This window comes from Centrocercus urophasianus, unplaced genomic scaffold (genome assembly GCF_019232065.1).
Source record: "Centrocercus urophasianus isolate 14NV4802_14NV808 unplaced genomic scaffold, USGS_Curo_1.0 seq_813, whole genome shotgun sequence".
Classification (NCBI taxonomy): Eukaryota; Metazoa; Chordata; class Aves; order Galliformes; family Phasianidae; genus Centrocercus; species Centrocercus urophasianus.
In genome coordinates this window covers 1-22,160 of record NW_024885437.1, presented here as the reverse complement: position 1 = coordinate 22,160, position 22,160 = coordinate 1, and the positions used below count along the sequence as shown (strand labels likewise).

Sequence of the window (22,160 nt, the reverse complement as noted above, 5' to 3'; positions counted from 1 at the left end):
CAAACACACTCACTCTGCTGGGAAAGGATTGCAGGACCTGACCCAGTTCTTCTTTTTCCTTTATGGCAAGGCTGACAACATCTCACTTTACCTCTTTGGAAACCAGGAGCAAATATATCAAACCCTGCTTAGTGAAGTGGGGAAAAGGCAAGATGCTATCCCCAAGCAGGCAGTGGGGAGTATCTCTGCCAGTGCTTGGCACAGGGCTCTCTTACACACCTTTCTGTCTGTTGAGGAAGGAAGTTGAATGGGAACACAGAGGAAATCTCACTAGATTTACTACTACAAAATCACAAGAAATTCAAGTCCAGGCTGACTTTATATGACTGAAACGATTTGCCTGGGCTAATCCATGAGGAGCCCAACAGAATGGGAGGCTTGTTTTAGTTAATTCCTTGTCATCAGTACATCAAGCAGTGGAGATACAGTGAGGTGCATGTATTCTCCCTCCATCATCAGGGACAGGGAGGCAAGATAGAAGGACGGCATTACCTCCCTCAGCAGCATTCACAGAACTAGAAAGGTTCACAGTACTCTGTCCCTGCCCTTAGACAGGGCCAGTGGGGACTCAACATCCTATGGCAGCCCTGCATCCCCACAGCAGAACCGCCCCAAGTGAATTCCTCTGGGCAGCAGCTATTCCAACACAATTAAATACTGCCTTCCCAAGAGCCACCCAGCATGTGTGTCACGCAGACACTGTACATAATCTTTCAAAGAAGTCCGCTCTCTTGTGCTCTAGTGCCTGTAGAAAGCCCTGGATTCTCTCCTCCCGCATGGCAGAGCATTTTTGCAACAGTGTCCGTCGGCGCCGAGAGTCTCCAGGGGATGCAAAACCCTCCTGCTGCAGCTTCTTTGTCACATAAGCCTGATCCCTTTCCATCTCTTGTTGCTTCCTTTCCTCCATGTAGGAGTCTCTGGCCTTCTAGAGTGAAAAGCAGTAGAACGTTAGCACTTTACCAGGCCTTTCAGCTCACCTGTATTACAGATACAGGGCAGCACAGGCTTCGGAAGAAACAGCCTCTGCTTGGCCATTGAGCTGCAGGGCAAATGAAGAGTGGCTTTGTGTGTGCTCCTAGGCAGCGTGCTCAACTGGTTGGAGAAAACACAGGGATATCCTTCAGGACCTTCTACTCCAGATAGATGTCTGCTCAAGGCACTAACTGCTTGTTGAAATAGGTAGAGGTCATGACTACTTGTGGAAAAGTCCTCAGATATCCATATCCGGAGGAACAGAGTACAAGAGTACTTCAAACCACAGATGTACACACAAGCCTGCCCGTGTCATCACAGAATCTTTGCTACCACTCATGCAGCAGCTGAAAGGTTTTAGGGGATTGAGAACAGTGATTTATAGGGCAATTCTTTTAGCTTGTGATCAACTGTAAATCTACCTAGCTTTATAAAAGAGCAAGAGTGGTCTCAACATTCCTAAATGTCTGTGTTCTAATAATTTATGAGCTCAAGACAGAGCAGGATGGGCAGCAAAAGGTAAAGGCAGTAGCTCTCCTTGCCTACCTTTCAAGTACTTGAAGTATTTCAGCAGAACATCATTTTTGGATTTCTTCTTATGTACATCCTAGCCTGTAGACTTTAACACACAAACTGAGAAGCCCTCTACTGTTGCATGAAGGGATATTAAGGGGAAAAACTGGGCTTTCAGATGAGGAAGGAGTAGTAACTGTCTGGAGCTAAACTGGCTGATTTTGCTCCACAGCAATGAAGACTGTTTACTTGTTCTGTCCTGCCAGATGAGAGAAGATGTTTCCAACTGGTACAGTGAAAATAACCAGTAGAAACAGCAGTGACCTCAGATAATTTAGTTGTTCCTGAAAGCAGAGGAATCTGTCCACATGCTAACACATTGTAACAAGACACAGGAGATGCAACGCATCTCACATTGGCTGCTGGTACTGCAACAAGGTCTTAACTAAGCTCACTAAATGAACAATTCCTTTGTTCCACTTTGCACACTCTCACCTGATCTCCAGCTCCCTTACCTGTAATGCATTATAGTTCATCTGGAACCGAAGGATAGCCTCACACAAGTTCCAAAAGGAATATTCTGGCCACAACACTGACTGAAACACCAGGCATGAATGGGATGTCTGCAGAAAGCAAGATCACCAACAATGTCATCATCTAGCAAGGGAAAAAGAAGTCATCAAGATGCTGCTCTGATGCTCAAGCTACGCCAGCTTCCCCACAAAGATTTTACCTAGGCTGTTCTAACAGAACCTACTTAAAATTAAATAAATACCAGCCAGGATAGTTTGAAATTGCACTATGTAATGTCTATCTAATAACTATTATTGCTAGAACACAAGTTATTCATTCATGTAAAAATACCTGCAGAATTTTCTCCAATGTGACCCTGGCCTTTATAGAGGCATTTTTAATAGCTTAAGTGCCACAGATGTACAACAAAACTAAAATAGCAACACTGGACTATCAAAGGTTGAGTTAGGGGAATAACATGAACATGATCAGGATATGTAATTTAAGCCATTTATCGAATAACATCTCATGATATTCCTTGCTGTCCACTCATGGCATTTCAATTGCTTAATGAATCTATGAGTTGTGGTATGCTGTAGATATTCTAGAGCTGAAAAACCCAAGCTTTCAGCTCTAAGCATATTTTTGCCTCTCAGTATTTCAGGTAACTGCATTCATAGAATTGCAAGAAACAGACTCTTTAGAGGCGCCCCTGCACTCAGTCCATCCAACAAGTTATCTAAACTCTGGCAGAGAAAATGGAAGAGCCATCATCATCATCACACCCAGAGACATAACACTCTCTGATGCAAAGCTGGAACACTTAATGGAGAAAACAAAAACTTTCACCTGCCAGAGCAGGAAATCACTCAAGCGGACCTCTCCAGAGGTTCGAATCAGGAGGTCTGGGTCAGGGGAGTTGCTGGTATACAGACACTTATCAAGCAACGATTCAGACACATCACTGAAAGACAGATGCATCTTGTTAAGGCAGCTTTCCTGATCTAACAAAGATAGCAACAAATCAGAATTACTAAGCATTTTTATTAAGACAGAACTACAGATTAAAATCAGGTGGATGGGACTGTACCGCTGCCCGTCATCAAATGTTTCTGACAGACTGGGCCAATTTCAAACACTCTTTCAGCCCCCTGAGCATCCCCCGATGCTCCGGGAAACATAAAACAGTGGTAGAAGGACTGTGAAGACTTCCATCTGGAGCAGAGCTAACTACTCCTTCTCCTCCAGGGTAGAGGAACAGTTCAGTACTCATGATTCATCTGTTGTTTGACCTCACGGCTGAAACTGCCAACTGAGCAGTCCAAAACTGCAGTATGAAATCTGTCTTCACATTTAAAGTAACTTAAGATACAGACCTGCCTTCTCTTCTGCCTTAGTTGTGTACCTATCACCATGGTAACTGCAGTAATAAAAAAAACAAACATTGCATAGTAACTTGAAGTCATTTGTTCCAGTTGGACTGGTTCAATTGGATCTATTTAAAAGCCACTTGGTTTCTGAGAGGTTAGTATTAAAGCGTAGGAGAAAAGACAGGCAGACTTTATCTATGAAGCCTCACACAGAAAAACAAAGAGTTACCTGGGTTCAAGCAGTCCTTGCTCTACCCCCCAGGCCATCTCCCTGACAGCATTGCTGATTTCATGTCTTGATGTGTATGCAAAGCAGACATTTAGAAAGCACCTGAAAAGAGGAAAAAGATGTGGAGAACCTGGAAGTAAAGAAGGTCCACCAGGTAACAAGGAGTCTATCTAAACTGTTATGTGATTCTCGGACCAAGAAAAGCTACACCATGTCTGACAGGTGTACCTGACAAGCAGAAGGCAGCATGAGGTACCTTGAACTCCATGTTACTTACTTGTTGTAGTTCCTGGTTGCCATCACAGCCTGGGCAATCAGCTCCTGAATATCCAAGGGTAGAAGTGGCAGGTCCCCGAGCACACGGATACACACACCATGCTTCTTCAGGTTCTCCCTACACCCAACAACAAGAGTGAGGACTGCAGAAAACAGATCAGCCCTGATTGCATGACTGCCATGCCCTGATTGCATAACATCCATCAAATGAAAAAAAGCAGGCACGTAGCAGGCGTAACTTCAGCAAATCTCAGAATCAGACAAAGGCATAACAACTAGATGTTTTTTGAGTGTTAAGAATTTGCTTGGGTTTGATCATCCCAAATCCTTCCCTAAAGGAAAGATGATCATTCCCCATACAGGTTTCTCAAGTGCAGACATAACCAAAGGACTAGATAATGATCACAAATTAGGCATGCCTATCTGAAGTTATGAAAATCCACATACAGAAAACTTAAAATAAAACCATAGGCAATAAAATAAAACTCTAGGCAACTAACTAATAAAAAAAACCAACAGAAAAATAGCAGAATTACTGATTAACACAGAATAGCACAAACACTTTCTGGTCTATCGCTCATGAAGAGCTTAATTGGGTAGAAACTGGGCAACTGGCTACCTTGAATCGTGGGGCACTGCAGTGCTCAAACAGAACTTGAGACAACCAGAGCAGTGCACACGTGCTGTCTTCTCCCACTCATGTGCCCGGCTGCATACCCTCACCATTTACTTCAACCATATAAACGACTATTTCACACAGCACTTATCTGTCAGGCATGGGGAAACAATTACAACCGAGGTACTGTGCAATACTGCACTGTAACGTCCCTCCCTGCTCCCTCAGACCTGTACTAGTTCCATCCACATGCTCCACGTGAACTAGTTCTCCAGCTCTAAAGTGGGTCAACACTTGATGTGCCCTTATGTGGAAGTCTCAGGTTGAGAGCTCTCCCTTAAATATGTCATTCTGCTTCAGTTCCACCCTGTAGGAAACAGCCACCAGAGGGTTCTTACTGTTCTTCCAGTAGGCGGCTAAATTTCTGCCTTGCCAGATCCATTAGTCCATCCACCTCCTCCTTGGATCGTTTAAAGTTCTCAATACTAAAGGCATAAACAGTGACCTCCCGAATCCCCAGATTTAAACACCACCGCAGTGTCTGCAAGAAAACAAAAACAAAAGTGAGATCAGTAGCCTTGTAATCAGATAGGTCCAGAAGGCCCGTATCTGCAACTGCCAGAGCTGCCATTTCCCACTATGCTAACACTGTATTAAAAATAATAATAATAATAATAATAAACAAACAAACACAACCATCAGGACCTGACAATGATTGCCAGTTAAGAGAGTTCGATTCATCTTAAAGAAACAGATGGAAAGTGTCACCACCTAGGATGAGACTCCATGATAGAGATGTGACTAATCCAGACAGCAGAAACAATTCCTGTAGACAACGTGATAGATTATGTAACACCACGATTTTCAAAGCCTTTTCAAAGCAATTCAACTTGCTGCTCAGAATTAAGCTTCAAGATCTCCAAGGCAGACATTCTAATCAAGTGTAAAGCAGAGGAAGAACTAAGCAATCAAGACGACTCAGCAAGGTAACAGAATGAGAGAGCTGAAGTCAGGTCCATGATGACTAATATCAGCTGCAAGCACAAGTCTGGCTCCAGTCAGGGAAGAGAAGGAATATAATGCATCAGTAAAGCAGTAAAGGTCAGTTACCAAACACATCACAACTTCAGTACACAACTCAGAGGCAACAAAAACTCTTCCCACCTGTGCCAGCTTATCAAAGCCCTGCGAATGTCCTTGCTGCCTCTCCACATGACACTTCTGGGCATAGCGGCGATTGCCATCCATGATGAAGGCAACATGCTTGGGCATTGGACCTGCCTAAACACAAGGAGAAACAAGGACAGCCGACAGGCAAGTGGGCATCTTGTATCACAGAGCGTAGTCCCACCACTGCGGAAGCACCCTGCATCTGTGAGAATGCAGTGAGTTTCTCCCAGCTTAAAGCCTGGAGCTTTAAGATTAAGATGCTGAACACCAATCTGGTAACTCCAGCTTAGGCTCCCACTAAAGATGTCAGCACTGACAACGGCCCACACTGAAAAGGCAACTTTGCCCGCCTCATTTCTGTTTCATGACAGAGAACTGCAGTACTTCAGAGGGAGAACAGCACTGTCACTGCACACCTTCCTTCTGCAGCCACAGGAGAAGTTGCACAGAGTTGCATGTTGCAAGTATTTTTATTTCAGAGTTCAGGGACATTTTCACAGACAACTCACGCCTGTGAAGAAAAGTGAAGTCATGAGACCTTCCTCCCTTTAAGGTAAGCAACTCTTTTCCACTGACCTCATTAGGCCTGCACAGATCCTTCTGAGAAAAGGACAGCAGTGCCACTTCCAGGACTCTGCTGAGCCAGGACAGAATTTCCCAGGAAGTACTGGGTTTTTATTCCAGTCAGCAGAAACTCAGTTTCATTTTTTAGATCTATAATCCAACTACCTCACACTCTCCCTCCTCCCACGTCCTGCCTTCATCAGCAATGGCTTAGAACCTGGAAGCCTGGATGTGTAAGCTCATTATTGGCAAGCACAGCCTACTGCATTGCTCATTTGCAAGACCATGCTTAAGTAATTTTCCATCCCTGAGTACTACTTAGGGATGTAAATGCAGTGCCAGCATTAAAACCTACCCTTGCTAGCAACACTATCTCTCTCCAGCAGATCAGTCAGAGATATTTGCCAGGGTTCCAAGTGGCACTCTGTTAGCTACTGTTTACCATAGGCAACCAAAGTTCAGTCCTTACCTTAATTATGTTGGCACAAAACCTCTCAATGATGGTCAACTCGCCTTCTCTGATCCACGACATGTCTTACCAAGAATTCTTTTACAGCAGGAAGATGAAAATAAAGGGTTAGAGGTACAACTCTATCTGAGTCCAAAGCAACACTATATGGGATCACCTTGGAAAAATAACCTTTGACTACCCTAGAGCCCTTTTTATCATGTGGATCAGCAGACAATAGGGGAGGTGAATGGATCAGAAATTAGCTCTGGAATTTCTACCTGTATGTCAAGATTCAGTGCTCTACTGATATAAAACTAAAACTCTTACAGAAACAGCTGCTGAGCTTGTACAGACACACAGCAAACTCTTGCATTACGTTGGACCACCAATGAGCTGGTCATGGAGCAATGATTGTGAAATGACCTTCAATGCTTTTGTGCTGAAGTTGTTGGAAACCCTGCAAAGCAACCATATAAGCCACCCCCCAGCCTGCTTTACAGATATCACTTTACAGTATGATTTCTTCTCTTTTACAAGTAGAACAAAATCAGCCTTTAGAGTTTAAAAAGCTCGCTTTTCACCAGATCAAACATAAATATCTGCTTTATGCAAACAGGACATAACAGTCTCCTGACATTCCACATTCACCTCCATTGCGCTCAGCCCTGACAGATGCGTGCAAAGCAGCGCTGTGGGGCAGCAGGGCTGATGCGACCGCCTCGTAAGGAAAGCAGAGCCAAACCGCAAGTCAGCACGCCTTCTCCACACGTGCATTCTCTGTGGTGCCCTCAAAAAGGGCCGGCCGGCCACAGATACGGCCGCAAAGCACGAAGGACCCGCTGGAACATGAGCTGCATCCATACCACTCTCGAATAATTCGTCCTAAAAGCACCTCTTCTCCCAGTGCCGTTAACAGCAATCCGTCTTCCGCAGAGATTTCGCACAGTCACCTTTAAAAACGCTCCCGCAAAGCAGCCGCTGCCCTCCAAGCCGAGGATAACGGCCCCAGGAGGCCGAGCCCGGCCGCAGCAACACGGCTCCGCCCGCCCGCCAAGGACAGCGGGGTGCTCCGGCCCACGGAGCGAGCGGCGGGAACGGCTCGGGCTCCACGAGGCGCCCCTCAACCTGCCGCCGGCTTCCCGAGGGGAGAGAAAAGGAACGAGGCAGCACAAACCCGGCCTACTGCAGAGAGCAGCCTCCCCCCAGCCCCCGGGGTACCGCTATTGCTGCCGCTATTGCTATTGCTGCCCCGGCCCCTCCCGGCCCGCTGCCCGCTACCTGCCCCGGCGGCGCCGCCTCAGCCCCTCAGGACACTGACGCACCCTTCCGCTTACGTCACCCACCCGCGCATGCGCAGACACGGCGGGGAGTGTCTGGCGCGCATGCGCACGGGGAGCATTGGTGGTGGTTGGAGGAGGGGTGCGGGGTGATGGGCGGTGGGTGCTTGACGGCCTTGGGGCGGAGGAGCTTCGGGAGCGTAGAGCTGAGGCTCTGGAAACGGGCGGCTGGTCACAGAATCACAGAATCGCAGAATGGCCAGGCTTGGAAGGGATTTCAAGGATCACGAAGCTCCAACTCCCTGCCACATGCAGGGCCACCAACCTCCACATTTCATAGCAGCCCACGCTGCCCAGGGCCCCATCCAACCTGGCCTTGAACACCTCCAGGGATGGACGGGGCATCACAGCCTCTGATGAGGTCTCTGGTGAGCAGCTGTTCCAGCACCTCACCACTCTCATAGCAAAGAACTTCCCCCTGACATCCAACCTGAATCTTCCCTCCCTCAACTCAAAACCATTTTCCCTTGTCCTGCTGTTTTCTCTCCTTTCAAAGAGTTGATTCCCTTCCTGTTTGCGGGCTCCCTTTAGGTACTGAAGGCTGCAGTGAGGTCACCCCGCAGCCTTCTTTTCTCTAGGCTAACAAGCCCAGCTCCCTCAGCCTGTCTTCGCAGGGGAGGTGCTCCAGCCCCCTGATCATATGGGAGCAGCAGGTGGAAGAAGCTGTGGTGTAGAACTGGGTGGGGATCCACCATTATGTCTGCTGTTAGCACTGCTTTGGGGATGAGCTGCTCAACCCATAGCCCACAGGTAAAAAAAAAGAGCCAGCACACAGAACATCACCAGCAGCATTGCCCATGGTTTTTGTTTATTTATTTTTTCCAGAAAAGAAAAAAAAACAACACAACCCCACATTTTACATAGTTGGTACAAAAAAAAAAAAAAAAAAAAAAAAAAAAAATCACAAACGAGGAAAGGAGGGGGTAAATCTGCAGCAACAGGAACTCAGCCCTGGCTGCGGGGATTCCAGCAGGAAACCTCACTGGGAAGCGCAGCCGAGCAGAGCCACATGCACCCCTACATCTCCTCCACTTCATACAATTGAGTTTGTCACAAACAAGCTTTGGTTGCTAGCAGTAAACATGGAGTTACATTCTTCTGTCTCCTTGTAGACGATTGTGTGACTTGAGGCATTCACACCAGTGGAGACACCACCTGGGAAGGGCCATTTCTCCTCATACATTCAAATGCCTGGTTACAGCAGGACCCTGAGTGCAGCCTCGTCCGCCTGCGGTTTGCTGTCCCGCAATGCATAGTGCCCAGCATGAGCCGAGTGTGGGCATGGGCGATGCAGCAAGTTAATTATTGTCAAGACACAGGAAGAACCTTGGCAGCAAACACAAGAAGATTCAAGTCAATTCCATCTTCTCCAGCTTGGCTTCCCTCTACAGACTAAATCCCTGTTTTCTTGGATCCCGGTGCCGTACTGGCCTCGGGGAAAACCTGAGTGATTCTCTAAGCCATTGGCTCTTTGCTTTAGGGACAGGGGTGGCTACAGAACTCATATCCCCACAGAGTTGCAAGGCAGAGTACACAAAGAAGATCCTGTCTCCCTGGTCCAAAATCTATTAGATGCTTTGGCTATTTTTTTTTTCCTTTTTTTTTTTTTTTTTTTTTTTTTTCCCTCTTACTTTTGTAAACAATAATCAAAGAGAATACTGAGAGAAAGAGGAAAGATTTACAGAGATATTTACAGATACTAGGCAGCTAGCAGAAAATCACCAAACTATTAAATGGGGCGGGGGGGAACGGTCCTACACGACTCTTCAAACAGATACAAGAACCAGGGCCTGGCAACCAAGGTGGGCCAGCAGTCCCCACATTGGGACTGAAGCCCAGGGTTAGACACGCAGCCTGGTGTGTTCTATTGCATTTACCCCGTTCAGACAAAAGCAGTTTTCCTGAAGTGGGTTAGTCTAAATCTCATCACTAGTCGAGAACTTGAGGTCCTTCCCCCACCCTCCCAAGAAGAGACCACCACCTCACCATAGGAACTACTGGAGCAGGGCAGGTTCATCTAGGAGCTTCTCTCCAACCCCACAAGCCTCATGGCAGGGGGTAGATTTGGGGCAGAAACAAACCCCAGAGGGGTCATCGGGTGCAGTGATTGCTGCCGGTGAGGTTGGAGTAGATGCTCTCCATCTGGTCCAGCCTGCTCCAATCTAAACCTACATTCTAGTAAAGAACATCAGAAATCGTGCACGTCCTGAGACACCAGCATGGTAAAACTCCCTCACTGGGAAGGCTCCAGGCAGCCCCGGGCTGTGGAGTATTGATGGCCCAAAAGAAGGGATGCAGAGCATCCCCCAGCCATCCTGAGCCCACATCTGGGGAAAGCCAGGAAGGGAGCAGAGAGATAGAGCGGTTGCCCTCCTTGGCCATGAGTTGGGTCCACCTTGGCACCAGGCCCCTTGTACCAGCAGGTCCCAGACTGGGGACGACTGAGGGCTTGGGACAGTGCTCAGTCTCTCAGCACCCTCCTTGGCTGCTGTCAGCTCACACTGCATGCTCTGGGATCCCCATTCTGGCTTTTAGGTCACCATCCCCATGGCCTGCTGGGAGCCTGTGTGGCATCCCAGCCCACAGGCGATGGGGAATCCAGCACGAGGTGGACAGAAGTGTTCCCACGGGGCAGCAGGGAGGGAGCATGTAAACAGGAGAGAGAAATGGAGGACAGTCCTCAAAAACCACCGGGCTGGGAGAAAATCTGGAGTTGGGGAGCCAACATGGGCTCTAGCAGCTGTTCCCTGCCCTGCAGCACTGCCTGGCTTCTCCATCCCTGTGCATGGACTCACAGACCCAAATTCCTCCTTAGTCCAGTAGAGAAGGGAAAGAGATTCTATTAATACAGTTAAAAAGGAAACAAAACCCAAACATACCAAAAAACACAACCAAAAAGCTCAACATGTCAATCCACCTAGCGAACATCCAGTGAGGTAGATCTACACTTCCAATACAAACTTTGTCACATCTTTGTGCTGTTAGAAAAAACCCTCCTCTCCGTCCAGCACTGGGCTACAGAGGTATTTTATCCCTGAGATTGCTCGAATACCTGAGAATAAGTTGCAGGAATTAGGTCCTTTCTCTTTCTCTCTTTTTTTTTTTTCTTCTTTTCTTAAAGATTAAAATATACAAAAATACAAAACCTGAATATTTATATAAAAAAGGCAAAAAAAAAAAAAAAAAAGGCAAAAACAAAAACAAAAAACCAAACCAAAGACAACAAACAAACCCAAAGATACGTCATTCACGCACATCCTAGTGCAGCTTTCACTTGGCATTGGCTTTGGCATGGTTGGGGCGTCTGGCCTCAGGAGAAGGGCTGTCACTGGGGCCAATAAATAAAGGCAAGGCTGGGGAGGGATGAGGGCAGCCACTGCCACCCCGGGTCCCCATTTTCTTGTACCTACAGGAGGCTCAGCCCAGGGTGCCGATGCAGCATGGGTAGGAGGAGCAGCAGTGTTTGTCCCACGTGGCTTTGATCCACGCAGAAGACTGAGTTCTACTGAGCCGTGTGCTGCTCTCTGGGGAAAATATCAGCACTTCCAGCCCAATTTCAGGGGTGAGGAGCTGAGGGGGCCATGAGGCCGGCCTGCGGGCAGCCCCCCCAGCCCTGCCACTCTTGTCTCTCCCTGCTCCGGCCGTGGGGCGGGGAGCAAGGAGCCACCAGAGCTTCCCTGAGCCGTGCCTTCCTGCTCCTCCTCCTAGCTTCCCAGAGAATTAAGACGAACCTATTTATTTATTAATTTATCTTATCTGAGAGAGGTGCGTTGGATGCTCCCCCTCCTATTTTTGGAGTCACCCCAATTAAAGCTGGGCTTTAAGGAGAATAAGGTTCTGCCCTCATCCCTCCCCGTTTGCCTTGCCAAAGCCTCTCCATCCTGGTGTTAGCCCTCCCCGCCGCCCGCCATCATTCCCGGGTTTCGGGGGGCAGGGCTGAGCTGTGCATGTCCTCCTCCTCGCGGAAGTAGGCAGGCTTTCCCTGAGAGCTGGGCGACTGCTGAGCTTTGGCGGGGCAGTTGGCGACCATGTGGCTGATGCTCTGGCAGAAGTGGCATTTCTTGGGCTGCGGAGGCAGCTTGCATTCTTTGGCATGGTGGTCCAGCCCGCCGCAGTTGTAGCATCTGCGTGGGGAGGAGAGAGATTCGAGGAGGGGAAACGAAAGGAGAGGACTCACTGGGGCCGGGGGTGGCCCTTGGGTTTGCTCCCCGGTGGTTTTAGGTCTCTCCCAGTGGTGCTGCTGGTACCCAGGAGATGGCAGCAAACCCAAACAACCCAATCAAGAAACAAGCACATGGGGGTGAAACGGGGGGCTCACAGCCCTCTGGCAGCACTGTGGTAATAGACCCTGGGTTTGTGGAAGCTGCATCGCAGGTTACTCCATGGTACGAGCTGCCAGTGCTTGGTGCAACAGGAACAGACAGAATCCAGTTTTCTAACTCACTGGGAAACCCAAAGTTGTGAGCATCGCTCCTTTCCTTCCCCAATCCCTTCCCAACTGATTGGAAGCCCCAAGCTCGGAGGTGCAGCCGCAGCCCTGCTGGGGTGCAGAGTCTTGCTGGGGACACTGAGATCCAGCATCCCAGGCAGAAGGGCTGAGGGGCGGCTGAGAACTGGCTCCAGGGCCCAAGAGCCTCCCTGTAGGAGCCGCTGCCAGGACGTCCGGTCATTTCCTCGCCACAAGCAAGGGTTTCTCTCTGAGAAAATTACCCCTGCCCAGCTCAGCCCAGTGCGGCTCCCACACACAAGGGGAGCGTCAGCCCGGGGTGTCCCCGACCTCTGCCCTCTTGCTTCTGCCTCTCTGCCCTTTCCCCACCAAGCTGCATCTGCCACTCATTAAGTGCTGGAGGAAGTGGCTTTCTTAGAGGAAGGGTCGCTGCCCACACCGTGCCCTGCAGCCCTTGGCCAAAAGTGGGCAGGACAGGGCAACACGAGGGGTCCCTGACCACATAGCCCCCACCAAAGCCCAGCCCCAGGCAGTTCCTGGCACCCGCAGGGCTCAGAGCCAGCCCTAGATCAGGCCCCATCTGCCCCTTACCGGTCTCCTTTCGATCTGCGTTTCTGCAGGCTCTTGCCCTTGGGTCTCCTTTCGCTGCCAATGCAGAAGACACCCCCTGGGCCGGTCACCCGGATGGACTCCAAACCTTTGGAGGATTTCTTGAAGGTGAATTCAACGGCTTCACCTTCCTTCAGGCTGCGGAAGCCCTCCATGTGCAGCTTGCTCTGAGGAGGAGAGGATGGCAGTCGGTGCTTGCACACCACGAGTCCCATCCCATGGTGCCAGGGTGCTGATGTTCCTCCCCCATACCCAAGGGAGTGGACATCAGGACTGAGCCTGACTGTGCACTTTTCATCTGTTTGATAATGCAGAGATGAGATGGGCTCACTAACCCAACAAACGAGCTCTGACCCTAATATCTGCAGGGTTTGCTGCAAAATGCTGGCTCTTCACACTGCAAACCTGCAGCCCCCTTCTCCCCTTCCAACCCTGCACTGCACCCTGCAAGCTCCCGAAGCTGCAGGCTGAGAACTCAAAGGGAAATTCAAAACTTCATTTTGAAGAGACAAAGGGATCTCGAGGCTTTGCACATGCACGTGGAGCCCTCCTCTCCTCCCCATTGAAAAGCAGAACAGGAGGGACATGGATGCACGACCAGAAGATTTCACCCCAAACCACAGCTCAGCTGCAGAGGATGCAGCACGCTGGAGTAGGAATTGGGGCCCTCGGGGCAGTGTCCTCTGGTCCCTCCCGCTGCACTCAGCAGAACAATAAGGAGCTTTTCTCTGGGGCCCAAAGGTTGCTATTGCCTGTTGTGACATAACACGGCTGTTCCCAAAAGCAACTCTCCTCTGGCCTTAGCTCACCCCAACTCTGTGCTGCTTTTGCTTAAAATGCTTAAAAGAGCATCCTTAAAAAGCTGCTGAGCTGGGTGCTGGAGCAGGGTAACCCTAAAGCTCCAGCCCTTTAAGTGACCCAGCAATGAAGCTGCCATTTGGCTGTGGCTGCTGGGGGCATCCCCTGTCCCACTGGAATCAACGCAGAGCAACACTGAAAGCAAATATGGGAGTTTAGAAGAACCCAGGCAGGAGGGGGTGGAAAAATCCACTCTGCTTTTTTGAGACACATCCATTTCAGCAGAACAACATCACAGGGAGAGGAGATGCACCCGACATCTCCTGCCACCCATAGCATGAGCATCGCTGCTGGACCAGCTCCGCCACATCCCAAGCATACATTTGAGCAGAGGTTTTGGTCTGCTTTGTTAGTGGAAATCTGATGAGCAAAGAGTTAAGAGGGATTTGCTGTCAGAGGGAGGAGCAGCTCTGTGTTGCTGGGCCGGAATTCCTGGCAGAGCTCGGCACTGACGTGCAGCCGTAGGACCCTGCTTTTATGAATGGAGCATCTCCCATTCATGGGCTGCAAGTTCCCTCACGTGGCCACCCGCGCTTCCCACAGGGATGCAACATGGGCACGCTGCCCGGCAAGGACAGCCGCACCACTTCTCTCTTCCTTTTCTGCTACACTCCCAGATCTGCCCGGGATCCACATGGGGACACTCCACAGGAAAGCAGAGAGGGAGGAAATTGAGTTGTTGATGTTTTGGAGTGATTTTTCTCAGTGCAATCTTGCAGGATGTGCATGCATCTGTGGGCGCACAGAAGAAGTGGAAATGCAACGGGGCTTGAGGAACTGCCCCTTTTCCTGCTGATTTTTCCCTGTTTCCTCTCCCAAACCCCCCATGGGGCTTTCTCCATACTAGTCCCTACCACCACATCCTGGAGTCTGGCTCAGGGTGGGACAAACCACATGGGCAGTGCCACATTACTCACATCTGCTCACCCATGGGGATTGGGGGACCCTCCAGACAGAACCACCTTTTCTGTCTGAGGGCCTCTGCTGCCAAAAACAGTGCCAAAACCTGCTCCACAGGGCCTGCCACCAGTCAGCTCCCTGGTAAGCTGAGTGTAACCATAAACATCAGTACTCAGTCTCAGCTCAGCTTTCCCCAGGCTGTGCATCATGGTGAGGATGCTGAGCATCACCAGGAGAGTGACATGGTTTAGCAGGCATGGTGGTGATGAGCTGATGGTTGTGCTAGATGATCTTAGTGGTCTTTGCCAACCTTAATGACTCTGGGGTGCTGGGCATCATCACCCAGAGGTTGCTGAGTACCACCTAAACAGGAGACTTGTTCAGGGCGTGGAGGAGTTGAGCTCTGCTTAGTGGCACTGGAGGCACTGCTGGAAGCTGGGGGACACGAGGCAGCTGCCTGTGCAGACCTCCATCTCCGGCAGAGATCTCCACTGGGGTGTTTACAGCCCAGCTGTGTTTACACTGCCAGCAACCAAATCTCACCAGCACTCTGCTCCATGCAATGGGTCAAAGCTGCACCATGGCAGGGGGGACCCTGGCACATTCTCTGGGTCCCACTCTTCATCCATGATCATGATCTCCTTCTTCCCCCATCTCTCTCCCCAATGCTGCCGCATTTTGGCTGACGAGGAAGAGGAGGACTGGAGCCAAAGCTGCCGCAACATGAGGGGGAAGCTATTTATTTTCCAGCAGCGGGTGAGGATGACAACAGCCTCCTCAGCCCCCGGCCCCCTCTGCCAAAAGGCCAAAGGAAACGCCCTCTCCCCGGGGAAGGAGGGGGGCAGTGGCCAGGGCACCCCAGCTCTCCCCCCCGCTGCGGCCTTTTGAAGTGAGCTGCGAGTGGCTGGTGGTCCCTGCGCATCCCCCTGCCCCCTTCCCAAAACACACACATTGCTGGCATTCCTCTGTTATCAGATAGGTAATCAAACTGCAGCCCATTGAATTAGCTGCATACCTCCTGCATCTGAAAGGAAGGGGCCCAGAGCCCCTGTCCCACACCACACACAAAGCGGGAGCCTTCCCAGGCCTCCACACCCCCCCGCCCTCCCCAAAAAATAAAGAGAGGAAGGGGGGCCCAGAGCGAGCTGGGGATGCTGGTGAGGGGGAGCGTAGGGGAGGGCCTGGGCTGGGAGCCACCGGGGCTGGCCAGCAAGAACAAAGGGCTGGCCGCGCTCACGCCGGCCAAATTCCAGGAGTTCCAGGCCACGACGGGGGGAGGAAGGGTGGCCGGCATGGACACGGCCCCACTGACCCTCTTCACTGGCTATGGGGGCTGGCAGCCCCTCTGCTGTGCTGTGGTTGCCCTCCTGAGCTCCACTCCCCATGCACTGGTCTGGGGTTGGTCTTGGGGAGGTGGTTTTGGTGGGGAGGGTGTGGAGTGACCCCCGGTTCTCAAACACAAAGCATTTGTAATAAAACTGTGTTTTGAAGCATAGGTACTGATGGGGTTCTGCTTGTTGTCAGTAGGGTTCAGAGTTAACCAGTAGGACGAGGAGAAGTAGCAGCACCAACACTGCCTGTCCCCACTCCCTGCACTGCCAGGCAGCCCCCCTGCGGACCCTCCACCCATCCCAAACCCCACCACAGTTATTTAACACAGACAAAGCCACAGCACAAGAGCAGCTGAACGCTGCCCACTGCCCCAGTGCATCCCGCACCCCAATTCTGCCCATTCCCCCTTCCCCACCTGCACCTCCCACCTCCTCTTCTTATCCCACAAACCCCCCGTTGTGTCCCTTTGGGGTTGGAGCATCCCAAACCCAACACTGCTCCCCAGGCAGCGGCAGAGGCTCTGTGGCAGCCTCGGTTTTGCCCCCACTCTGCTGGGCGCTGGAGGGGCTCAGACGGCCCCAGGGTCACCATTGTCCCCGTGGCCTCCCCAGCGTGACACAAGGGGACGTTTATTCCAGCCAGCCCCGGCCACTCAATCAAATCATCTTTGTGTCCAGAGGGGCCTCGGGCGGAGCAGCCGCTGCACCTCGCCCTTATCTGTACGGGAATTGCTTTGCTTTAAACCGAAATCTCTGGGCAAACAAGCCTGGTGGGATGCTGCGTTAGGAGCAGCTCTGAGCTGAGCTGGCCTGGGCAATTGGGGCAGCCTGTGTTTCCCCAGTTTGGGTTTGGCAGAGAGCAGATCCTTCCTCACTCCTGTGCCAGGGGAGCAGAGAGCTTGCGCTCACCCACTTTGGGCTAACGCTTGCCCAGCCTGGGCTGGCACAGCCGTGATTCCTGTCTGGAATTCCCTCTTCCCAAATTCCACAGCAAATCTTTTCCTGGTGCTGCAGCTTTGGAGCAGAGCAGGGAGTGACTGCCTGCAGCCCACCACTGGTGCCAACGCTGGGTAATTGCTGAGCCTGGAAAGAAAGGGTGCTACAGGGATGGGGGAACCCAGCACAGTGAGCACCAAAACATCACTGGGGCTTTCCAGGCTCTGTATTCCTACCCAATTTCCTCAAAGTAAATCCAAAATAAATGCATTTTCTTGCCAAAATAATCAGGCATTCTTTTCATTTTCCACCATAAGCAAGTAAAATGAAACACTAGGTTAATTTGGGTTAAAACAACCCATTCGATAAGGTTCTTTAACAGTCACCTGCCCTAAACCCACATTTCCACTCACTTTTACCAGCCCTAGGTTGCCAAACCTATGTGCTTCCCATCTGCAGGGAGGGGGCAGCGGCAGTGGCCACGCAGAGGCTAATTAGGATCAGCTGCTGCATATTAATTTCATACTCCGATATTGGAGCATGTCCGAGAGCGCAGTACCTTCCCTCAGTCTCCATCCAGGTTATTTTTAGGAGTAAACATATTTGGGGGGGTGTTCAGAAATGGTGGAGCTGGGGGTGGCCAGGGATGGAGCTCAGAGAATGGGAGAAATCCCATTCATTTGGACCATTTTCTCTCGCAGACCATGTAAGGGTTTTTTCTCTCCCAGCCGTCACCCTGGGGGCTCGAGAGCAGCGGATGGGGGAAGGGAGGTGCCTGCAGCCATCAGTTAATCTTTAGACAGAGACAGGAGGCTTTTTTTGTGTGTGTGCATCTTGAGGGAGGTTTCAGGCTGGGATAAAGCTGCTCTCTTTCACGATTTGCCATCAGACAGACGCGGCATTCCCAACAATTCCCATTGCCAGGACACGGCAGTGTATTTTGAGATGTAATTTTATCCCTGCACTTATTTAAAAATAAAAATAAAATAATAATAGAAACAAAAACAAAGGAATTGCTCGCTCCTCCCCTCGAAAGCAGAGGCCAAAGTGCATCTCTGCCCCATGGAGCCCTTCCGAGGGGATGTGCCCCATCCCACAGCTCCATCCTGCACCCGCGGAAGCATCGCACACCAGACTGGAAAACAGATTTTTATGCCCCTCTGCCCTCATAGGCATCACTGCTCCAGTGTGCTGCCTCTTCCCTTTCCCATGGGGCTGCATCCTGCCCCATAGCTCAGCCCTGCAAGGGCAGAACCTCTCACTCCAGGGAGAAGCCTCCTATGTGTGCCTTTGCAGTAACTGGGACGGGGCTGCCCTCCAACACGTGCTTTTCTTAAAACCTCCCATCGTGCTTGCTTCCCATCAGCATCAGTCCTGGCTGTGCTCAGGGGCACGGCGCCAACCCAGGGAGCCCTCATGGAACCTACAGCAGAGGGGTGGCCCCTCTGTGCTGTTCCCCACACCCCTTGGTGGGGATGGAGCCCCATGCCCTCAGCATCGGCCCCCTTGAGGCCAATGACACCTGGGGAACCACGGCCCCCTGTCTGGGCAGGACACGATGGCCACGTCCTGGCCACATCTCTGGTATGGCCACTTGGGACCATGTCACCAAGATGTCAAAAAATGAACCCTTGCAGCACCCCTGAGTCCCAGCTGCACCCATGCCAAAAATCCATGCCAAAAATCATGAAAAGGAGCAAAACTACCAAACATTCTCACTTTTATCTAGGATTTCAGCTTGTTAGGTTGGATAAATACTCTGAGACACAGAGATGAGATGCAGAAAGGCTGGGAGCAGCCTCATCCCCTCTGCTCTCAGCCAGGGCTGTGGGGCAGTGCTTGCTCTACTGCAGGCATTGAGCTCTGGGAATGCTGCAATGGGGCACTCAGACTTCCCCTCTCATCCCTGCACCATTGCAAGCCCAGGACCACAGCCCCCAAATGAATCCATCTCCAGTGTCCAGGGGAGGCATTTTAACCCAAATGCCTCATTTTGAGCTCACAATGAGAGGGAAAGGCAGCCCTGGAGGAGCCCTGTTAGTCTCCTGTCCTGCCGAGATTTTAATCTCTTTGTGATCAGATAAAGGGGGAGAGAGATGGAGACGCGCTCCCTGCAGAGTGGGGCCATTCAGACCTGGTTCCTGTAATAAAGTGATTTAATAGATCTAAAGAGGCCAATTCCCTTCTTTTTCCCACAATTACTTCCTGTGGGTCATCATTCACATATGTAAATGAAGAGGGGAGGGCTCTGGGGGGGCTCTGGTTGTTGTACCCCAATGGTTGGGTGGGTGCCAGGTGCAGCACCCTGACCCGATACTGGCTTTTGCCCTTTAGGTCTGACCTGCCCTCCCTGGGTGCTCAGCAGGGTCGAGGTGATGCTGGCAATGCCCTGCAGTGGGACAGTCCCAGTTGGCTTCACTGCGGGAAAGCAGTGACTTTACACCAAAAGCAAATGGAGTGGTGATGGAAACACTGCATCAACCCCAAATGGCCTTACTGCTGGCGGCTGCGTGCGCCAGGAGCATCCGGGCTCTGCTGCATACATCCGGGCAGTGAGAATCACGCACTCACTCTGGGCTCCCCAGTGCCACCCTGTACCCTAAACTGCCCAATGCTTGCTGCCTTCTAAGCACCAAACCCTGCTCTGGTCTCTGTGGCCCCAACAAATGGGGAGTGCCAGGAGGACACCCCACTCATCCTCTTTTCCTGCAGGAATGTGAGCAAGAGCAATCAGGAAACCAGACTGCCTGGAGGCAATAAAGCCTGGGCAGAGGGGCAGGAGGGAGGCTCCCCCCCCACTGACACAGCGCTGATATGCAAAGACCCATTTGCTGCCCCTGGGAAGAACCCGGAGCTCAGCTTTCTCTGGCAGATTTGGAGACCTCAGCCTGAAATCCAACAGCGCTTCTGCACAGCGGCTCCTACAAAGAAGGGGTTCGGTTTTCCCCTATTGCCCTTTTTGCCAAAGGAGAGCTGGGAGCTCCTCAGGACCTATCACCAGCATCACTCCGTCGCCATCCTGCGCCCAATCAAATGCACAAAACCACCCGGCTTCGCTCCAAAGACATCCTTATCCCCTGCACTCCCATACTGCTTCCCATCCCCAACAGCTTCTTCTCTCCCTGCTTCCTGGAGGAGCGGGAGCCCAGGTTCAGTGCACAGCCCCATTGCCAAGCACCCAGCACCAAACCCATATCTCCCTCCCAGCACTGCCCACGTGGCCCCAGTTCAGGCTCCATCTCCAGTCCCATTTCCCCAACTCCTGCACATGGTCCCCACCGGGGCTGGATCCATTCTCCACTGAAGTGTCTTTGAGCAGCCACAGCTCCAAAGCTGCAGTCTCCCTGGGCTCAGGACACCAGCATGACGCATGCAGGTCAAACCCGGACACAAAACCACAGTTATGGTATGGAATCCATAGGGGCACATGCATGACCCCGCGTGCTTTGTGCCATGCAGGATGAAGTGCAGCCCTAGCCCACTGACTGCATACTGCAGCAGGACTTTGCCCCCCACAACGCAGCAGAGGGACCGAGTGCATGTCATCATCATGTTATGGGTGGTTTTGTTTCCCCAGTTGCCGAGGTTGAGCGTCCCCGGGCTCATGTGGACTGAACCCCCACCCACAGAGGATGAGTTTGGGAAAGCCCCATCCTGCATCCCTGTGTGGGGCACCGAGCACCCTGTACCTGGCAGTGGGGGAAACGCAGCTCTTTTCCCTTTCCCTCCATGGGGTGAGCAGCATTCCTGCTCCGCTGTGCCCTATGTACCCCTTTTTCCACCAACGGGCACCTGACTCTCTGCATCCAGCCCTCCAAAGAGCTCCCCAGTGAACCGCGGTGAGAAAATTAAACGATCCCAAGGATCAATTTACGGCGTCGCTCCCTGGAGAGCAATCCAAGGGCTGCACTGCCCTTCTCTGCCCTCCTCTCCCAAACACGGGGGGTCCCATCACCCCCAGGACACCAATTTGGGATGGCAGTAGCAACGGTCCCCGCCGTGCCGGCGGTACGGAGATCCGCAGGGCAGCATCTGGAGCTGCATCCCAGCACCTCCAGCCCCAAACCCGCCGCAGCGCACCTGGTGCACGAAGACATCGACGGGCGAGTCCAGCGTCGCGCCGCCCTTGGCAGTCATGGAGAGGAAGCCGAAGCCCATGCGGACGTTGAACCACTTACAGATGCCGGAGCCATGCAGGGGTTGGGACTCATTCTCGGCTTTGGGTGAATCTCCGTCCGGCTCCTCGCCCGGCTCCTCGCCCGGCTTCGCACCTGGGGAGAGAGTCAGCGAGCACCTGAGTGGGGCTGGGGGGGTCCCGTACCCCACCCCCCCTCCGGGAAGGAACGGAAAGAGCCCGAGGTTGGGTCCTGCTGGATGGGAAAGGCAAAATAATGACCGCCGTGACCCAAACGCGGCGATCCGCTGAGCCCCGCACGTGTGTGCGTGTGGGATCGCCGTGCGACCGGGGTGGGAGCGCTGGGGCTGTTCTCCAGCCTGAAGTGTTTAGGCAAGAAAAAACTAAAAAAAAAAAAAAAAAAAAAAAAGAATTAAAAAAAATAAAAAGAAAAATGCATCGCTAAAAACAAACAAACAAAACAAAAAACAAAGACGGAGAATTTAAAAAAAAAAAAAAAAAAAAAAACAAAAATGAAAAGATATTGGAAAAAAAAAAAATCCCAAAAGAACAAAAGCGGAAAAATTCCCCTAAAACACCGACCCGACCCTCCGAGCCCAGCACACCGCTGCGATGAGGATTCCCCGCAGCACCGGGAGCTCTGCTCCCCACTGACCCCAACCCGGCAGCCCTGAGCTCCTGCGCTCAGCCCGGCGCTGGGCTGGGAAAAAAATCCCCCCACGCCGGGCCCGGGGCACAGCGGGGCACAGCGGGGCTGGGGGGCTCCCAGACCACCGTCGGACTCTGCCGCCGTTATTAATAATCGCGGAGTCGAGGAGGGCTGCGACAATAATATAACTTAACCTGCGAACTGCTGGTTGGAAACAGACCCCATCCCGACACTCGCTTGCAAATTCCGAGTTGTGGCTGTTACCGCCTCCTCCTGCCTCCTCC

General features: G+C 51.6%; 2 protein-coding genes across 5 annotated transcripts; both read right to left on the bottom strand.

Annotated features, from left to right (window-relative positions):
- Positions 1-261: 261 nt before the first annotated feature.
- On the bottom strand, positions 262-8,015 carry DHDDS (dehydrodolichyl diphosphate synthase subunit). Of its 4 annotated transcripts, none has more exons than XM_042838498.1 (9): positions 7,953-8,015; positions 6,693-6,770; positions 5,654-5,770; positions 4,888-5,030; positions 3,875-3,991; positions 3,598-3,699; positions 2,848-2,962; positions 2,001-2,108; positions 262-925 (listed from the first exon to the last, which is right to left on the bottom strand). In XM_042838498.1, exons 2-9 carry the CDS (start codon positions 6,753-6,755, stop codon positions 689-691), a joined length of 1,002 nt encoding a protein of 333 aa, XP_042694432.1. In that variant the 5' UTR covers positions 6,756-6,770; positions 7,953-8,015; the 3' UTR covers positions 262-688. The 4 variants fall into 4 exon arrangements, with proteins under 4 accessions (XP_042694432.1, XP_042694433.1, XP_042694435.1 ...); XM_042838499.1 differs by lacking the exon at positions 7,953-8,015 and adding an exon at positions 7,538-7,720; XM_042838501.1 differs by lacking the exon at positions 7,953-8,015 and adding an exon at positions 6,076-6,170 and having other exon boundaries at positions 6,693-6,769.
- A 3,906-nt stretch (positions 8,016-11,921) lies between these two features.
- Positions 11,922-22,101, bottom strand: LIN28A (lin-28 homolog A). The gene is made up of 4 exons (XM_042838496.1): positions 22,071-22,101; positions 21,173-21,363; positions 13,050-13,234; positions 11,922-12,135 (listed from the first exon to the last, which is right to left on the bottom strand). Exons 1-4 carry the CDS (start codon positions 22,099-22,101, stop codon positions 11,922-11,924), a joined length of 621 nt encoding a protein of 206 aa, XP_042694430.1.
- Between the last annotated feature and the right edge of the window lie 59 nt (positions 22,102-22,160).

Coding starts and splice junctions, on each gene's coding strand:
- DHDDS (XM_042838498.1), bottom strand. CDS start 6,755: ATGTCGTGGATCAGAGAAGGCGAGTTGACCATCATTGAGAGGTTTTGT. Junction 5,771..6,692: donor TTTGTGCCAACATAATTAAG/GTAAGGACTGAA, acceptor CCTTGTGTTTAG/GCAGGTCCAATGCCCAAGCA. Junction 3,700..3,874: donor GCAACCAGGAACTACAACAA/GTAAGTAACATG, acceptor TCCTCTTTTCAG/GTGCTTTCTAAATGTCTGCT.
- LIN28A (XM_042838496.1), bottom strand. CDS start 22,101: ATGGGGTCTGTTTCCAACCAGCAGTTCGCAG. Junction 21,364..22,070: donor TTCCAACCAGCAGTTCGCAG/GTTAAGTTATAT, acceptor CTCTCTCCCCAG/GTGCGAAGCCGGGCGAGGAG. Junction 13,235..21,172: donor TCGATGTCTTCGTGCACCAG/GTGCGCTGCGGC, acceptor TCTCCTCCTCAG/AGCAAGCTGCACATGGAGGG.